We start from the raw sequence: 20,224 nt of genomic DNA, 5'->3' as shown, positions 1-20,224 counted from the left end.
ATAATCCGTTCATCCTATTTCGACTCTTCAAAATTCAAGAGTCAATCCTAAATTGAGGTAAATTATATGGCCTTCCAAATACCGTTTCGATTCCTAACATCACTGAAGAGACATTAATTGTCAAAATCCGGATATGGATAAGCTGCCCATTTGTTAAAGACTGTCTTGTTGTTAGTAAAACTGTATTATTACTAAACTTAAAAAAATAAGACATCACTCACTGTTTTTCATATTTATATTTTAGGGATTTTTTCGTCGTACAATCCAGAAAAACTTACAATATCATTGCAAATGGAACCAGTCGTGTATCATAGACAAAACAACAAGAAACCAGTGCCAATATTGTAGATTTAAAAAATGTTTATATGTTGGAATGGCTGTCGATTGTAAGTACTCTTTTATACACAATACAACCTGTATAATTTGACCTTTAGTTTTTGGAAATAATGTACTTATTCTTGCTTGGTCCGCTTTCAAGTACAGAAATTGAATTTGGCTCTCAGTACTAGTATTAGACAAGAAAGAAGTGGATATACATCAACACATAATTACAATTTCCATTGAAGGCTCTAAAATGAAAGAAATACTTTATAAAGCTTGAACAGCCGAAGCCTTTTTTTACTCATACAGAATTTTGCGGGGTTAAACATATTTTTGAACGTTCAACCTTCCCCAGAACCTGGGACAGTGGTGTAACTGTACAACGTAAGAACAAACTGTAAAATCAGTTGGAAATGGATTGAATTATCAGATCGAAACAAAGCTCCGTTTCACGTTGAAACATATTTCGGACAAAAGAAAAAACCTTGCTCAATCTATCATAGATGCTGATGATGAGTAGGTGTTTAACGTCCAGTGGCAAGTTTTGCATGTATATAAGAACGAAATCACTTTAATTTTATGCGAATATGATCCCTGTTTTGTATTACATATCGACACGATGGGTACGTGCGTAACAGAAAGACATGCATGTCACCCTACCGGACCGTTGACCAAACCCACGACCTCAAGCACTCGAGGTTACAACGCCTACCACGATGATCAAACATTGAGGACGTTTAGCTATTAGATACAATATATATATATATATATATATGAAGGTCTGAATGGGGGGTCCCTCAATTCTGTATTCTTTAATTTTTAAAGCAATTTTTCTCTATTCTTTACATTTTCCCCCATTATTCTCTATTCTTTACATTTCCCCCCATTATTCTCTATTCTTTATATTTTAACACCCAAGTTTTCTCTATTCATTATTTTTTTTGTCTTCTTTTCTCTATTCTTTATTTGTTTGCCCATTATTTTGTAGTATTAGTCCTTTATTCTCTATTCTGTAAACATCACCCAGACCCTCTTATATTGGTTTTTAATCAGATTATCAATTTTCAAACGTATTTTGAAACGTTGTGTAGAAAACAAAGAAGACCAGGTTGTTGGTTCAATTATGCTCTTTTAAAGGTTTATAAAAAGGTCTTTAAATGTGGAGAATGCAAACTCACATTAAGAAAAGTCTGCCTTCTTATGTTAATAAAAAAACAAAGATATTTTGAATGGAAGCACATAATTCGCGCAATTTGCAGTATTTTCCAGGAAAGTAGTACGATTGGGGTGAATAACATTTAATAAATCAGTCTGCACTGAAAACTATTGAGCTTGAAATATATATAAACATATAAATGTACGAAGTATTTGTCACTGAATGTTTAACTAACAACGAGTTACCTTGCGAGCTATCGTGTTAAAATTTCTGACCAAGAATGTTTTAGTATAAGAAGCAGGGTTTATATTCATATCAGGGTTTCGCCTTGACTTATATATAAATGACCTGTGGACATTATCAAATACTTATTTTTGTTAAACTGTCACTTCTCTTGCCTTTTAATACATCTTCTATATGAATAACATGTTTGGGGCAGTACACGAGTAACTTTAATCCAGTAGGATAATACAATTTATGGTGTAAAGTCAAGGACTCCACAATTGTTATGGAGCCCGGAGCCCAAGTATCTGTGGCCAGAATCGCTAACTACTTTTTAACCATGAGTTCTATCAGTGGAATCCGGAACCCAGAAACCGTTTCGTCCTCTAAAAGTTGATTTGTAGCATTATCTATTTTATATGCATCGATTCCGCATCGCTACTTTTTATAACTTGAGCCATCTGACGACATGGACTACAAAAACTAATAATATTTAAGATACTAGCAATGCTCCATAGGTCTGCATATATCAAATGCTTCGATTTGCCGACATGATTTAATAGAAGATAAAGGATACTAAAGTATGTGGGATAAAATTGGGAAAAGATGGTGTATATTGGATAAACCTGGGGGAGGGGGTGTATGTGGGAAAAACCTGGCAAAAAGGGGTGTACTTTGGATAAACCTGTTGAAAAGGGGATTTATATATGGGATAAACCTGAGAAAAGGGGGTGTATGTGGGATAAACCTGGTAAAGGGAGTGTGTGTGGGATAAACCTGAGAAAAGGGGATGTATATGTGGTATAAACCTGGTAAAGGGAGTGTATGTGGGATAAACCTGGTAAAGGGAGTGTATGTGGGATAAACCTGGTAAAGGGAGTGTGTGTGGGATAAACCTGGGGACAAGGTGGTGTATGTGAGATAAACCTGGCAAAAAGGGGTGTATTTTTGATAAACCTGTGGGAAAGGGGTTATAATTGGGATCAACCTGGGGGGAAAGGGAGTATTTGGAATAAACCTTGCAAAAAGGGGGTTCTTGTCATTAACTTATCGATTATCACATAAGTTTACAAATTTTAGAGAAAACAACTAGGATTTTCCTCTACTTAAATCCGTAACGGGACGAGACATTTAATTTATAATTGATAACTATTTTCTTAAGTCTTTTATTTAAGCGTTTGGTGTTTTGGGTTTTGTTTTGTTGATTTTAAGAAAACCAGATTAAGCCAGCGCCTCTGTATTCGTCTCAAAACAGGATATTTTGTTGAATGATGATATATTTTGCTCTAACAAACACGTGAAAATACGTATTGCCTGTCCTTCAAACTGATAACGGAGATTAAAATAGGTACAGTATTTCCGTCTTAAACACGCATTAGACAAGTTGTGATGTTGTGGTTAAGACCCTCCAATTCATAAGTACATGGTATTTATTTACATAAGTACTGTGTAGATATATGCTATTCAGGTCACTCTAATGGTCAGAGTTTACCTTAAATAAACCATTCGAGAGATTAAAAGTATGACCTTATACAAGGTCATGGGCAAACAAATATTTATTTTTACGATATGAATTATTAAGTATTGAAGACAAGTAAAGTTACTTATACATTGTAATAGTGAAGATAAAACACTTCTCCTGGTGTATTTTCTATTATTTTTCGTTTTATAGACTATATACTATTTATATATGATATTATATATACGTAGAGCCAGTTTCCCTCTACATCTGAAAATTGTATGATTAAAATTTTGAATTCCCTCACAGATATTTAATAATAAATATATAAATATCATTATCTATTTATATTTCGTCAATTTTAATGAATCGTTCTAATAATATTGAATGATTGAACTAAATATTGAATGATTGCGCGAAATGGTATTCATAACTGTAAGCAACTATATTTCTTCAACTGCGCTTTATGCTTAGGTAGTGAATGGTTTACGTTAATTTTCATTAACAAGTGCATAATGTGTAAATTTTCTTGAAATAAGTGTAATGCGCTAGACTCTTTATTATTGGTTTATAGGTTATATATGTTCATGAAATAAGTGAAGTTCTCATGCACTGAATTCTTTGTCATTGGTTTGGAGATTATGTATGTCGTCTTTTCGGACGTATTGGACCCATAAGAATGTCTAGCTTTCTACGCCACGTTAAAATACAATTCAAATTAAAGATGAACATGTTAGGGGAGTCTTAAACTTGTATTGAGGTGAGAGTTTTTTTGCTCCGTGTTGAAGGCCTCACTGTGACTTTGAGATGAAAAACAGCAATATTTGTGTGATTTTGGCTGTGCATGTACTGATTTTGTGTCATGGATGGATATACCCCATATCCATTGTTTTTAGTCCCCTATCGACTAAATCGAAGGGGACTTAAGGTTTGCACTCCGTCCGTCTGTCTGTCTGTCCATCCGTCAGTCCGGCAAATCAGTTTTCCACACTTTTTTTTTCGTCGTGCTTGAAGATATTGATTTGATATTTGGTTTATTGTTTTATCATACAAGTTACAGATCAAGTTCGAATTTTGTTCCGGTCTGATGATTTTGTGCAGAGTTATGGTCCTTGGACTTAGAAAATTCATTCAAATAATCAGTTTTCCGCACTTTTTTCATCATGGTTGAATATATTGATTTGGTAATTGGTATATTGTTTTATCACGACAAGTTACAGATCAAGTTCGAATTTTGTTCCAGTCTGATGATTTTGTGCAGAGTTATGGTCCTTGGACTTAGAAAATTCATCCTTATAATCAGTTTTCCTCACTTTTTTTCGTCTTGCTCGAAGATATTGACTTGATATTTGCTATATAGTTTACACCATGACAAGTTACAGATCAAGTTAGCATTTTGTTCCAGTATAATGAATTTTTAACCGGTAGGGGACTATGTTTTGCCACGCAATACTCTTGGAATGCTTGTTCTATAATATATTGTATTTTCTGCTACTCCTTCTCAAGATAAACTTGGATGAGTTGTCATGTCGGTTACTGTAGAGGCGTGTGGTATGTTGTTTTGATTAAAATGGTAAAAAATAAAGCATTTAAAATTTTTGCCCTTTTTGTGCGACATTTTATCATCTTCGCTGGCCAAGGGTTACGATCCAGTCCCCTCATTACTATTAAACAATGCAGATTGTGATATTTAATGGAGTGGGAATATTTTCTGTCGAAATTGTGTGAAAGAGAATAACTAACTGTTAGTGATATATTTGCCTCATAAGTTCACTTTTACTGATATTCATCATAGGTGAGCTAGTTCTTTAAGTACGCTTTATATGGATAATGAATGGTTGGCGTTAATTTTTATTAACAAGTACATGTTGTGTAAAGTTATTAGACATTCATGAAATAAGTGACCGTAGTTCTCATGCATTGAATTCTTTGTCATTGGTTTAGAGATTATGTATGTCGTCTTTTCGGACGTGCTGGACCCATTAGAAATTAGAAATGTGTAGTTCTCTACACCACGTTAAATTAAATGGAATTAAAAGATAAACATATATTGTTTTCTCTGCTACTCCTTCTCCAGATAAACTTGGAACAGTTGTTATGTCCGCTACTGTTTCGATCCCAAAGCCGATGGATTCAGTCTGTGGTTAAAGTTTTTTTACATCAATAATTTTGTCAAACCTTCGTGGCATTTTACAAAACTTTGATAGATGCTTCTGTGTGATCTGCAGACAGTCTCCAGGGCAAATATTGAAAACATTTCCTTGTGGCACACATTTATGACACGAGATTTTCAAACTGAGTGAATATATTCACCTTTTACAGTACAAATGTCCTCACTGTTTAGGAATACATTTTGAAGTAAGTTATCGTCTGCTTTGAAGTTCATCCATTACAATGGACAAACATACTTATCATATTATAAAAAAATGGACATGGTTTGGAACACGATATATCCTCGGGCATTTTCCTCGTCTTTCAATTTACTCTGCTTGGTGGATTTTATACTTTTTGTTAGTCGTGTTTAACAATCTCAAAGGGTAAACATTTATATAAAATTTCGATGAATAAAGCAGATAATTCTATTTGACGTCTTTCAGTATTTGGTGATAGATGCCATTTTTCAACAATAACTTTTTTACATTTTAATACAATTTTTCAATTATATCTGTGCATATAAAGAGTTAGGATTGAATATGTCTAATCTTATAAAATTTCAAATGATTAAAATGATGAATAAAAAGCTATTTCAAGAAAGGTCAGTTGTTGTTAATGGTGAATGACTGCCCTGTTGCTGAAAAGATTTATCTTTTCGACTGTAGACACAGCAAGCTGACCATAAGTATGATGAGATGTAAAGTTTTGCACCCCAAATATGATATCAAAAAGATTGCATGCACTTTTAATTAGGTCTTAACATATTGTATATCCACCTGTCTATTGTTGAAAACTTCTTAGTGCCCTCTATATACGTCTTTGGGTTGTGTCGTTGGGTTGTTGTCTTGTTGACGCGTACCCCACATCTCCTTTCAGCAAAATTTTAAATAACTTTTGGTTCGACTTGAAGAAAAGAAAGTCAAGAACCAAATGGCAGAAAAGATACATAAGAGTCCAAAAAAATGGTCATTTAAATTTCAACCCTTGGCCTGAGATAGAGTATATGTTCAATGTAAAAATCTTTGACCTTACACGAGGTCAGAGTTATCAGTTTTACTGACCTCGTATGTTTGTTTTAGACCTAAGTAAATAATATCTCGAGTTTATCATGTTGGTACACTAGTACGTTGCCAGAACAAAAGCATGTACTTTCGGTCGATCAAAAACAGATGTTTAACAAAACAATATTTATACAAGACGTTTAAAAATGGCGTTAAAATTATTTTATGATTACAGATCATCGGGTATGGTTGTACTTTCATGAATATTTCCCGCCTTAAGGCTGAACGAGTGTCGGTAATGTCAGATGTTGTCTCGAGCTCGAATTAACGATCCTTGATAGGTCTTTCAATAGTACATTTAGACGTGATTTTACAACGCTCTTTTGTTGAATTGCAGAATCATTTGCTACCAGGATATAAACCGCTTAGAATATATATGAATATGTTTAAAATATATAAAGAAAATTAATAACTATGAAACACAAGAAGAAAAAAAAAGGATTGAGGTGTAAAAAATGTTTTACAACTGACTTGTAGCTCGGCTTAGCCTGGTTCACCTTTTATTTTTTATTTTGACTAGATTACACTGATAAAAAGTCAGAAGGAGTTATACGTAATTTGCAGTGCAACTTGCCAAAAGCTTGTCAAAAAAGGAAACAAATCGAAAGCCCACATTGATTATTCCCATTCCAATCTATATGTATATGTATATGAAATGTCTGAATAATAGCCAACGATAAATCTTACGAGTCGATGGATCATATCAATATGATACAGTACACTACAAAATATAATATATAATAAGCATGTCTAAAAGGGTACAACATCACCAAAAAATTAGTAAAATCATGAACAAATATTAAATATTTCGGATAACTAATATCCTTCATCAGTAAGATGACAAGAAGAAGGATATTAGTTATCCGAAGTATTTATTAATTGTTCATAATTTTACTATTTTTTTGGTGATGTTGTACCCTGTATCATGGAAGTAATATTGAAAGGAATAACAACGTCGTCACTTCAAAGGTTTCATCTGCGTTACCGCCCATCTTTCGATAACTCGTTAATTGGTTTAATATATGGCATGGTAATTGACTCTCGGCATGAGATAGATCAAATCACTGACACTTTTCGGTCATTTTCGTGTTCCCGGAAAATTACGAATAGACCAGTTGTTGTCGTATGTACGTACGAAGTAACCCGAATAGTTCACTCGTTACATTCCGCTGCTGTACGCTACCGAATAGAGTCAGTCATTCAATGTTGATTTTAGTCTATTTTTCCTATTTATGTCTTTTTCGATCTTAATAGTTTAGGCCGACAGTTATCACATATTGAATTTAAGAAAAAGGGTGGATCATTTTCAATGTTAATACTTAAAACCAGTTAATTAAGAAGCCATTTCTGAAAGTTAAGAAGATGATTGTACAAAAAAATATGTGTCGACCCCCTTTTATTAAATACGAATAATCCAAGTCTTCCGTGTATACCAGGCAAATCAAATATTCACAATTTTAAACGTTTCTATTCTTTAATTTGTACATAAACAAATTCATATAAAATAAATTTGCGGTTAGACAGATAGTGTCAAGCTCGTTTTGTATGGTTGATTTTCTTTTTGCTCAGTGTAACGTGCTACATTAATATTAGTATTCAATTGTAAACACTTTTTTTAAAATAGATATAAATTTAACATGTTTACGAACTTATGATCCCGATTTTAATTGTCCAGTTTCAATAACGTAATCAATTACTTGAAAGTAAATATTTTTATAAATCTCGATAAACTTGGCACATTTCAACAGTAAAATATTCTATGTCTACATCTGTCTACATTATTTTGTTCAACATCATGTGAAACCTGATCGATTCATCGGTATTTAACTGTTTTACTCGGGATCCGCTTTTAACCGGAAAATACTTTTAGAACAGTTTAAAACAAACGGTAAAAAGCAAAAATATGCTAAATTAAATACAATTTTCCATGCTAAACTGTTGTAGGTTGAACAATTCTCGTCCGTTTTTCAAGTTTTTTACATCATACGACTTCTTTCTGAAGGTAGAGGTTTTATATGATACAGCGCCACCTTCTTATTAATAAACCTCGGATTTCACACAGGTGCTTTATAATTACCGGACTCGATAAAATCAAGTGACTGATAAGAAATTCCAGATGCCATTTTACAACCGCGGTATCACAGATAGTAACCAAAGGGGTATTGCCGCTGAGACTATAATTGGATAAAATCATATGACTTTAGTACAGAGCTCTGCAGGCTGTTAATACATGCTAATTAGTCGTTGTTATTCCTTTTAAATATTACTTCCATGCCTGTATAGACTCATCGTCAGCGAGGGAGAAAACATCTCTATCTTAAATTTCTCAAGGCCTGTAAGAGGGTCTTCATGGGAGGGTCTTCTTTTTTCTCTATTCTTTATTTTTTTGCCCATTTTTCTATATTCTTTATTTTTTGCCCATTTTTCTCGATTCTTTATTTTTTTAGTACGGGTCCAATTATTCTCGATTCTTTATTTGTTTGGCTTATTCCTGTATTTTTATTTGTTTTTGCCCTTTATTGTCTTTTTTTGAGGTCATTATTCTCTATTCTGTAAACCCCATCCAGACACTCCTGTAATATGAGATACGTTAATTTTACCATATAAAGAATTATGACATTTCTATTTACCCTTGTGTATTTTCAGTGGTATTGAATGAAAAGCAGAGGAGAGCCAAACGGAAACTTATAGAGGACAATAGGAAAAAAAGACAAACTGATGGTTTCAAACCAAAAGCTCCTGAGGACGGATGTTTGCACGAATTAATGACTGATAATGACAGATTGTTAATTAATGAAATAGTTCAAGCGTATGATCAAACAAATGTTACACTGCCACCAAAAGGAAGTGAGGTATGCAATATGCAAAATATATAAACCAACAATATTTTAATAAAATTCTCAACAGTTTTGTGCCATGATATTTGTTAGTTAAATATTGAGCAGCCAGATTGTTTAATATGACCGATCCTTGTGCTACCTACTCTAAAATATAATAAAAGCAAATGTTAGGAAACGGAGTCGATTCTTGTTGGGATTTTTGGGGTTTAATTGATACTACAATGCATGTCCGTAAATTATTGAATCTAAAGTTTAACTATAAGGTTTCAAAGTTGGTTCAGTATTTCACAGTTACATTTTGTAAGGGGTCAATGTATGAATAAATGCAATGTTTTTTTGGTTGAGAAGTAGGGTTAGGCATAGTTTTGCCCCACCCGTTTAAAATTGACGACAAGCCTCCCTTGCTCCTGTTTGGCCTTTCCCCAAGTTGAATATGATGTATACGTACTTTTTTTACGATTTGAAAGCTAAGGAAATTTTTAATTGGGCAGTTATATATAGATATTTTGTATAGTATAAAGAAAACTATTGTTTTAGGTTGAAAACTCTGACCCTGCACCACACAGTCCTGAAGCATGGCAGAAAATGGCGGAAGCTATGACGCCTTCCATTGTTAAAGTTGTAGAATTTGCCAAAGGCGCTCCCGGTTTTATTCAGGTAACTTTATGCAATTTACGATAACATGTGTACCTAGTGACAAAGATTGGCTGTTTAATTTCTAGTTTTTACTGATTTTAAACAATATTATGACTTTTCCATCGTTTAAGTAGAATTGTATTACTTTTGTAAACACATAGTATACTCTATTTGTTTAGAGGTCTGACCATTTAAGAAATTAGCAGTACTGTATTTGAACAGTTGCCGGTATCAGTTACAATCTTAGTAATATACAGATCCTGTGTCCAAGCTTTGCTTACAAGGATCTGACAGCACCCCGTTCTATTTCCTTTTCTGGTAATTATAACATCAACCAATGAAATTTCTTTTTTAAAAAGGGCACAAAATAAAACAACCAAAACCTGCTAGGGTCAAATTTGAGGGAGTTGCAACCTTAGATTTAGAATTAATGAACTGGAAATTAACAAACACATTTCGAAGGGCTAAATTTGGCGGATGTTGCTTTCTGCGACTGACAGTCGCGGTACCTACTCATTGAAATGGTATGATTTCCATGCTAACAGCTCACGAGCTTCCTGATTAGCACATTAACCTTTTGTTGCTAGGTTGAACTACATTTATGAGTACTCCGTCCCCCCTTTTCATCTTAATAACAAAATATGATTTAGTACATGTTTTTGTACCAATTGTGTACGAGATATAATTATTTTGAATACATAAACATGCTTGTGTACGAGATATATTTATATTAAATAAATAAACATTCATGTTCGTAAGTATATTATAGTTTACAAACAATTTACAGAAATAGTTATCGGGGGAAAGTTTATAGTGTGTCCTTTTCGCTTTGTGGTGTACATGACATTCTTTAAAGACTTTGTTTGTTTAATGACCCAAATTGACCTTATGGTCTGAACATTAACCACTATTTATTCATAAAAAGTATATAGCCGAAGGGATTTTGTATATTGAATAGTATACAAGGCTAAAATGACGTTTTTCTTACACAGTAGATTTAGATTTAAAGTATGAATCAATCAGGAGAGTGGAAATCTTTGGCTAGAATAATCACTATGTTTGCTTCGAATTATATCCCTCATAGAAAATTTGTAGATTTTGTACTAGTTTCTGTGTCATCTGAAATTGAAACAGTGTGGTTAGAGCAATGGAAAAATAAGATTTAAAATTTAGAATGGAAATGGAGAATGTGTCAAAGAGACAAAAACCCGACCAAAGAGCAGAAAACAGCCCAAGGCCACCAAAGGGTCTTCAACACAGCGAGAAAATCTCGCACCCGGAGGCGGGCTTCAGCTGGCCTCTAAACAAAAATGTATACTAGTTGTGTGAAAATGGACAGACCAAACGATAAAAATCCTAATGACAAATCAACAACGGTTTTGAATTATGTATATTGGGGACAAAACTATTTCTACACTTGTGTGTTGTCATGAGCACTTGCAAAAATGTAAACTAAATCTCCTTATTTTTATAAAAAAAAAAACTCGGCGAATGGTAATATGTAGAGGCACACAGGGCTGATAATCAAGCATATTTTATGTATGGTCTAATACTAGTACACAGACATCGTTATTCAATCCCACTTTTAACATGAAAGGTACATACAGATAGATAGATTTGGAGAAGACGTTACTATGTTGCAAAACTTGTATCTGTTCCATAACCCTTTTGAGCAATAAAGTATGTTTAAACTTGACTTCAGATAGAGTAAACAGAAACTTATTATATACAGACAGTTAAAAGGATACTGTATTTAATTTACACCCTGATAATCATATTAGGATTAATGCAGAATTATAGCTTTAATGAATTAAAAGGGGGTCTTTCAGGACTTTGACCTAAACATGATAAATGTAGGAAATCATGATGTAAATACGAATAAAGTGAATAAAAAAAATGGGATAATAATCTAAAAATTGATTATATGGCCTTAGTCATGAACTGGTGAAGTGAAATATAATACAACGCCTACTTTTAAAAATCTATCTTAGTCAGCAGTCTGAATGCATTAGATGTTGACCGCAGGGGTCAGGATGAATAAATTATTGTTCTGTGTAATGATATACACTTTTTACACTGATATAAATCTAGATATGTGACCTAAAAATGGACGGGTCAAGGCAAACAGTTTCATATGGGAGATTTAAACCTTGATGTGTAAATTAAAATGGTCAGTCAAATATTAAACCTCGGTTTCAAGTGAACAGAAGAACATTCATTATAAAGTTTGGTATGTAAATTGGAAGCACTGTTTTGACCTTGAAAAAGTTATAAAAACAGTACATTGAAAAAATGAATATAAATTTTAGTCAAACCATTAGCCAGTATTAAATATTGTGTAGGTATATGTTACAAAAGGGCTCATACATAATTTTTGGATCTAAAACGGTTGTAAGTGATCTGCATGCAGGCGCGTAGCAACCCGTACGCAAAAACGCAGTTGCGTACAAATCGAAAATTTTACACAAATAAAAATATGGTCAATCTAGTAAGAATAAAACTAAAGTATAATAAATTAAATTAAAAACTATCTTACAAACATGTTAATAATCACTTTGTAGCTATATTCCGTTCCTGAAATTACTTTCAATTTACGGAACCAGCATCATGATTATGTTGCTGATGCAAACAATTAAAATGGTCCTCGAGGTGTCAGAAAACAATTCTATGCCTCCTTACCCAGTCCTGACATCTTATCTGAAGATTTCAAAATAACTGACGAAATAAAATATGACGTTCTAAAGAGACCATGGACAACGATTCATTCTCATGATTTTCATGTGAGGTATTTATAGTCTTGAATACATACGTCGTGATAACAGATTTTTTTTAAAACAGTCCAGTCTGACTTAAGTTTAACGGGGTTGGTAAAGGGTAATTTTCGTGCATAGTGCTTGTCGTTTTTTATTTATTTTTTTTTTATTTAAATTGACGATCATCGAGTTTTCATTTTTTTTTTATTTTTACGTTCGGTTGTGCAAGACGGGTGCCTCGTTCAAAGTGTTTCCTCAACTTAACTATACGTGATTCGAGATTAAAAGTGCTTATTCCCATGCTTCGAGGTTTAAAGTGCTTGTTTTTCATGTTTGGTAAAATTAAAAAACTATCGTTTAGGAAGTTAATTAAAAGAAATCGGAAATAATTTGATGATTTTCCTTATAGATTTGATTCAGATTTCGGGACTTAAAACGTATATATTATATACTTGCCAGTTAAAGGTTTCTAACCTATGATATGCGTTCGTTATAGTACGGTTTTTTTTATCAACGTTCATGGACAAAATTATTTCACGTTCACCGTGAAATTGTTATTCCTTCTTTGTATTTAACGTTTTTTTCCGTGCAAGTACCACACTTTACCACCCCTTATAACCTAGACTAACTAGCAACGAATGTTATTTTTAATTTCATTTAATCAACCCACTACACATTAGAAAATCCAAATTCCTAAGCCAACAGTACGTGTTTGTTTTACTCTATTTAATATTTTATTTTTTTTTCTATTTTTTTTTAAAAGTTGACTTGTTACTCATGAAAATAAGATTTCAGTGAGGCCATTTTAAGTCCCAGGAAATTGCGAGAATGCAAGATTTTCCACCATTTACCCAGAGCTTCTGGGGCCCTTAAGCGGCACCCGAACCCCCTGCCGTTTGACTTCCTCCTCCGGCATTGAGTACACATCATATTGGCCTAGCTACGCCCCTGGCATGGTTAATTTTGCATTTTCGGGTTCAGGTGTTTTCAGACGAAGAGTTTTTTTTGTTTCTCAAAACATTTTTTTTATTTATATTGCATAAAATGTATGGGAACATTTAAAAAAAAGTTTTAAAAGATGATCAATGCAGCAGCGGATTGTTCACTGTTTAGTCTCTTTTAGGTATATATAAAAAGAAGATGTGGCATGATTGCCAATGAGACAACTCTTCACAAGAGACCAAATGACACAGAAATTAACAACTATAGGTCACTGTAAGGCCTTCAACAATGAGCCCATACCGCATAGTCAGCTATAAAAGGCCCCGAAATGACAAATGTAAAACTATTCAAACGAGAAAACTAACGGCCTAATATATGTACAAAATAATGAACGAAAAACAAATATGTTACACAGCAACAAACGACAACCATTGAATAACAGGCTCCTGACTTGGGACAGGCACATACAGAATGTGGCGGGGTTAAACTCGTTTGAAGGATATAAAGTTGATTTTATTAAATTTTACATCATATGGTTTAAATGAATTGGTGTTCTCACGAGAAATTTCGAAAAATGCAATTAATATTTTACAAAATTCCATACAATTGGAACGGCAAAGAAATTGAAAAATGAGAAAGATTTGCTGATATCATCTCAATGAGCGGAACACGGATTCATGACTCGGAATAAGGCCAATAGAAATCGTCTAACTCGTTTTATTTATCGACAGTTCCTGAAATTTACCCATAATAAGACTCCATGTAGGACTCCAGTTTCAATACTGCAGCTGTCAGCTGAAACAGTTCCTGTTAAATTACTTTTTGTAGTAATTGTTTTTGTTTGCAGATGAATACTGAAGCCAACCAAACAATGTTTATTTTTAATAGTTGTATAAATACTGAAGCCAACCAAACAATGTTTATTTTTAATAGTTGAATAAATACTGAAGCCAATAAAACTATGTTTATTTTTAATGGTTATATAATTACTGAAGCCAATGAAAGTATGTCTGTCTATTTTTTACAGTTGTATGTAGATGATCAGATTTTGTTGCTGAAATCCTGCTGTTTAGAGGTTATGTGCCTTCGAGCTGCCTGTCGTTATGATGCTGAGAAAGAGACATTATTAATGCATAATGGCATGTTAATTAACAAATCACAGATTAAATCTGAAGGATTAGGAGTTTTAGTTGAACCCATTTTTGAATTTGCTGTCGGTCTCTCAAAGTTGCAGCTTGATAAGACGGAACTGTCCTTGTTGTCTGCGGTGCTATTAATGCAGTCAGGTAAGAAATCGAGTTCATAGTTCAAAGTTTAATGAATATTTGATAAATTACGATTTCGAGACTTGTTTCAAGATCTGTTTTACCGTTTGAAAGAACCAATGTAAAAAATCTGGTTAAGCAGTAGGTTCTGAAGAAAACATTCTGTTGAATGGTTAAATTAGTTTTACTATTTTCTATAATGTCTATGTCACTAAAACGTTTGATTTTTTTCTTTGTGCTAATAAATTCTTATATAGTCAAAGAAAGCACAAGTACAAGTTGTGCCCCTTATAATTGTGAACTTTAATAATTATTCAATCATCCTACCCAACTTGTGATCAAGATGTAGATATGTGTTTTTGTTTATTTTAGATCGTTCCGGTCTTAAAGAACCGGAAGCAGTTGAAAAATTACAAGACGAAATCCTTGGTGCTTTCAAGCGTTATGTTGCGGAAAAAAGGCCCCATCAACCAGTACATTGGGCGAAAATTTTAATGAAAGTAACAGACTTACGTACAATTAGTACACGACATGCTGAACGAGTACTTTGTATACGCCTCGATCACTCAGGAGACGTACCATCTCATTTGTTGAATTTATTTGATAACAATGGCGGACAGGACTTCCTGTGATAAATCAAGAACGCAAAATAATGATGCTATGTTTGACTGATAGTGAGAGTCTCGCAACAATGTCAAATTGAGAACTGTTGTAACCATGGTAACACATCGACTGTCATTATTGTATACGAAAAAGGAGTTTTGTTGGCTTCAAAATTGGTAAAATAATGGTGGCATATTTATCTGCAAGAGTAACGTGTAATTTATATTCAAAGTGTTCACAAGTATTTAAATTAAAGTTGAATGACCTAAGATAGCGTAAAAATGTGAGTTTTTATAAGGTCACGTGGCTTGTATAAACTTGTCATAAAATGATTTCAGCATTGAGATGTCTGACAATGAAACAATGCTCGAAGGGATTCTGTTAAATGCCATTCGTATGCTTGCCTAGGATATTGAACTGGTTAATATAGTAGCTATACCTTAGAACAATTATTGAATGTTTGATGCAAGTTGATGAAATTATTTTATATTTTGTTTTTATTATGTGCTGCTTGAACGTTATGTATTTGCATTCATGTGATATTTGTTAAATATATACTCATTGGTCCCAATTAAGATATGTTGTGTTACTTTAGCCCTTTCTCGTAAATAAATAATTTCCAATGGGGGGAATTTGACTTGAAAAATCTAAATTTCTGACGAGTTTTTCCCCTTAGTTTGAACTCTAGTTATCAGTTTTCAGCATTAAAGAGCAGTCTTAAAGTTGTTTGAAAGAAATTGGGAGTATACAGACTCGAGATTTATATTAATCAAATTTTATATGAAAATATTCTCACCAGTCCAGTTCAGAATTTGACTTACGTGAAATGATTATTTTGAAAGATTCATTGTATTTGTCTCAGATCTATGATTTTGTTTTCATTTGAATTAATCAAATAATTATTACTTAGAAGAAATTCTCTCTTGTTCCCTAATCATCTATAAGTTTATACGAAACTATTACGATACAGTTGCTGATAGATTCTCAAAAAGATCTTTGGATAAAATAACATTGTGTCCGCACGTCGAGTAAGGGAGGTAAATCAAGTAAGAATTAATGGGAAATAACTCAAACCGGTTAATGAATGTGTGCATGTGTTTGTCGTAACTATATGGAAGTTTGTTTGTTTTCTTGCAATACAAGTATGTCAAGTTGTATTAGGGAAATTGAAGAGATTTTTATAATTTAAATTCAAGAAATCGCTTGCACTTGTTCCCACGGGTTCCCATGGGTCCCCATTAGTAACATTTAGTGAATTTCTATTCTCCGAAATTGGTTACAGCTGAACCATTTGAATATATATTTAGTACATAAAAGTTCGCTTTGCTTATTTGCTAGGTGTTTTGCTCACGACATAAACTGTCAATCATTTACAGACAACAGAAACTCGTTTCTAAGGGAATACGTAACTAATAGAACAATGCACAGGCACTTGTCTGTGAAAAAAAAACAGAAATCATACATACCTGTTATATTAAGGTAGACAATAGCCTGTGGTACAGTGCTGTAATCGGTAACTTTTATTTAGGATTTTTAAACACTGAAATATTAGGGTAGACATTTGTGTTACTCATTGCACAATGATATTTTATTTTCGGAAATCATTGATAAAACCCGAATCTATGGATTATAGCAATTAATCAAAGATTGCCGAATGGTAGAAATATCCCACAAGAGAGGACGGCTTTATGTTAAGATTATTGAGCAAAATTGAACTTGCTGGAATCTACATTGACGTTAATGTCAACGTTGAAGACTTGCATTCCTCACCATTTCAAATATAGATATATCATAAAAATTAATTTATTTCGTTACAAAATGTTTTTTGTTGTATCGATAGCCAAATAGATTACATCTACTACATATTATTTTTCTATGGTATTGTGACTGTAGAAATATTATTCTGCTTATTTTCATCTTGTTACCACTCAGGGAGGTATCACATTGTATTGTATTATTTTTTCCTTAAGATAATTGTTATTGGGAGTATTTATATCAAAGTATTTTAATATAAAAATGTTTATTCACCGTTTATCAACGTTCGCGATATTCATCTGTTGAGTGGCCTTTAATCTCGTCACCAATCTTGGCTTTTCAAACATACCAGTCCTATCGTATTCGTTTTACTCATTGTTAAAGGCCGTGCGATAACCTATAGTTGTTAACTTCTACGTCATTTGGTCTGTTAGAGTTGTCTCCATTTGCAATCATACCACATCTTATTTTTATACTAAATTTATAATTCGTCTGGATGATATGGACAAATATGATCGTATAATCCGAAGACTGGTACCTTTGTCAAAAAAATACAAAACATACTTGTGATAAGGGCTTTCCTACTTTCCCATTTTTCATGTCTTAAAACGTCTACCTAAAGTATTTATTGGTATTTTGCAACAAATTGCAGTTGAATCCATAAGTAGAAAACTTTTAAGCCAAAAAAAAATAAGTAAAGCTACCCTATTTATCCAAAGTAGGAAACCCATATTTATTTGTTTGGCCTTTGAACAGCTAGTGTCCAATACAATTAATAATTTTTTATTGTCATTTAAACTGACAGTTTATGGCATTTTAATCCCCTTTCACCTTATGTATGAGAATTGGTAAAGTAGTCTACAATATTTTGGCAGAGTATGTCAATGTTAACTTAAGCTTTGTACCAAAAAAGGCTATTCACAGAGATACTTATAAGAATTTGTCGTCTTCTTTGGCAGTGTACGTTGATAAGCGGTGTTGTTGCGAATTTTTAATATTGGTGGTTTTTACACGTGCCTTGTATTAAACAATGCCTCACAAACGACTCAGGGGAGATGATACATATTTAATAATTTAAAATGTTGACATGTTGCACCGCAAATAAGAAAGATTGAATAGACCTATATAGTAATATTATTGTTATCAAGTTAAAAATTTTAAATGGTATTTTTAAACGCAATGTATTTACCCGGTCACGTGTGAACCTTAACATGTACAATCTCAGGGATATAGAATGATTTACTATAAGTTACTGAATGTACTATTATTGTACACTAGAATTGAGCTAAGTTTCCGATGCAACACTTTCATGTACATATTGCTGCAAAAAACGAGAAATCGAAATTATACATCAGATTAATATTTTCATTGGTGTTATGCAGGCCTTTTATGAATTTTAAGAAATATTGTTCTAACTTCTCAGGCAAATTATTTATTATTGGAATGAAAATGAATTTGGTTAGAAATTTAATGTATTTATTTTTCTGTCAAGGTTGTCATCATGTCTAGTAATTATATTTAGTATAAAGTCTGATGTCTTTGCAGATATTACAATATTTATTTAAAGGCATTAACAATGAGGATGTTATATTATATCTAGTGCTGCAGGAAACAGAACAGTGCTTAAACAGTGCTATCGTGAACATTCCACTAAAAAGAAAAGACATCATCTAATTCCTTGAAATAATATTACTTTCCAGATTTGATTCGCAATAATGGAAAAAAAAACATTCACCGAAAATTTTGATCTTTGGCTTGAGACATTTTCATTTCACTCAAGCCCCAAAACAAAGGGTATGTAAGAACAATATTTGATAACAATCTGAAGGAGTAATCTCGTTTTTCAATGAGTTACGTCCCTTGGCATTGTCACCTTGTCTGAAGAGTTATTTTTCTTGGGATAGATATTGAAATAGTTAGTTCTAAATGTATGGATTTATTACATTGGAATTCTGATTTCTAATTAACACCTGACCAAAGAAGATAACTCTTTAAAAAATAATGAAAACAAAAGACTCGAACGCGGTAACTTCAATAAAGTTTATTTATAAATGTATGCATAACAACAGGTTATTGCATATAACTGCAGTTTATAAGTATAGTTTTATCCATGTTGAATATTTCTTGATTATGAAAGTTGTATTTTGTGTATAAGTCATATTTGGTTATCAAACTTGAATATTGTGCATCATGTGTGTGTGTGTGTAGCCATATTTTATTTATTGTGACTAGTGACCGGTGGATATAACATGATGATGACGTCATATCCGTCAACGTTCAGTGGTAGTATTTTTTATACATACTTTGTTTTCAGAATCGGTACAGAAAGTGTCATAACATGTCTCGATCACCCAGACGCATTATGAAGTTGGCGTCAAGTGTCTTGGTAACCGAGACTATAATAGGCCAGAACAACTGACATTTGTGTGGATATTTTTAGTCTTCAAACTTACTGTACTGTAAATTGAAAGAATCAATTTAGCTAAAATTCTAAACGTTTACATCAGCATACTTTTGTCGTTGCTGGATTTTCCGATTTTCTCTAATATGCTGAAATAATGTGCTATACTGAATCTTGACGGATGTTGTATTGTTTATGAAATAAATAAAATGTATATAGTCCACCTCTTTTTTATTTGTTTCTAAAAATAACTTTCATACATAACGACGTGAAATCTATTTCTAGAAAGTGACTTTTTTTCTCAAAACGATTGTTGTGTAACTTAGAAAAGAATTATAAAATTATAAAAAATAGTTGATTCCCTTATCTTGATACAAATGCTCACACCTCACTCAAAATTCTCGACGGCCTCCAGGTTTGGTAAGAGAGATAAACAATTTCGACGAACAAAGTGGTCGGAAGAAAGCAAGTTAACACAAAAGTTAGATGCGTCACACTTATGTTTTGTTAAAATATAAGCATTATCGAATTTTTTTTATTCATGAAAATGAAATCACTATATAAGAATTTGTTTCAATAGAAAAAAAAAGAAATAAAACCTTGTAACCAACCACCAACTTTAGAGGGGCATACCAGTCAAAACAAATGTTCATATA

General features: G+C 32.8%; 1 protein-coding gene across 1 annotated transcript in view; it reads left to right on the top strand.

Moving 5' to 3' along the window:
* The window catches only part of LOC127718898 (thyroid hormone receptor beta-like), a 43,168-nt gene extending 23,377 nt beyond the window's left edge, over nucleotides 1–19,791 (top strand). The window contains exons 3-7 of the mRNA XM_052224984.1: nucleotides 245–386; nucleotides 9,020–9,225; nucleotides 9,751–9,870; nucleotides 14,572–14,830; nucleotides 15,182–19,791. Of these exons, the coding sequence (XP_052080944.1) occupies nucleotides 245–386; nucleotides 9,020–9,225; nucleotides 9,751–9,870; nucleotides 14,572–14,830; nucleotides 15,182–15,441 (987 nt within the window). The 3' untranslated portion in view covers nucleotides 15,442–19,791. The remainder of the gene's footprint in view (nucleotides 1–244; nucleotides 387–9,019; nucleotides 9,226–9,750; nucleotides 9,871–14,571; nucleotides 14,831–15,181) is intronic.
* Nucleotides 19,792–20,224: the final 433 nt, after the last annotated feature.

The sequence above is a fragment of the Mytilus californianus genome, unplaced genomic scaffold, assembly GCF_021869535.1.
Source record: "Mytilus californianus isolate M0D057914Y unplaced genomic scaffold, xbMytCali1.0.p SCAF_10, whole genome shotgun sequence".
In the NCBI taxonomy this organism is placed as follows: domain Eukaryota; kingdom Metazoa; phylum Mollusca; class Bivalvia; order Mytilida; family Mytilidae; genus Mytilus; species Mytilus californianus.
The sequence above is the reverse complement of the archived record's forward strand: the minus strand, read 5'-3'. Positions and strand labels throughout refer to the sequence as shown.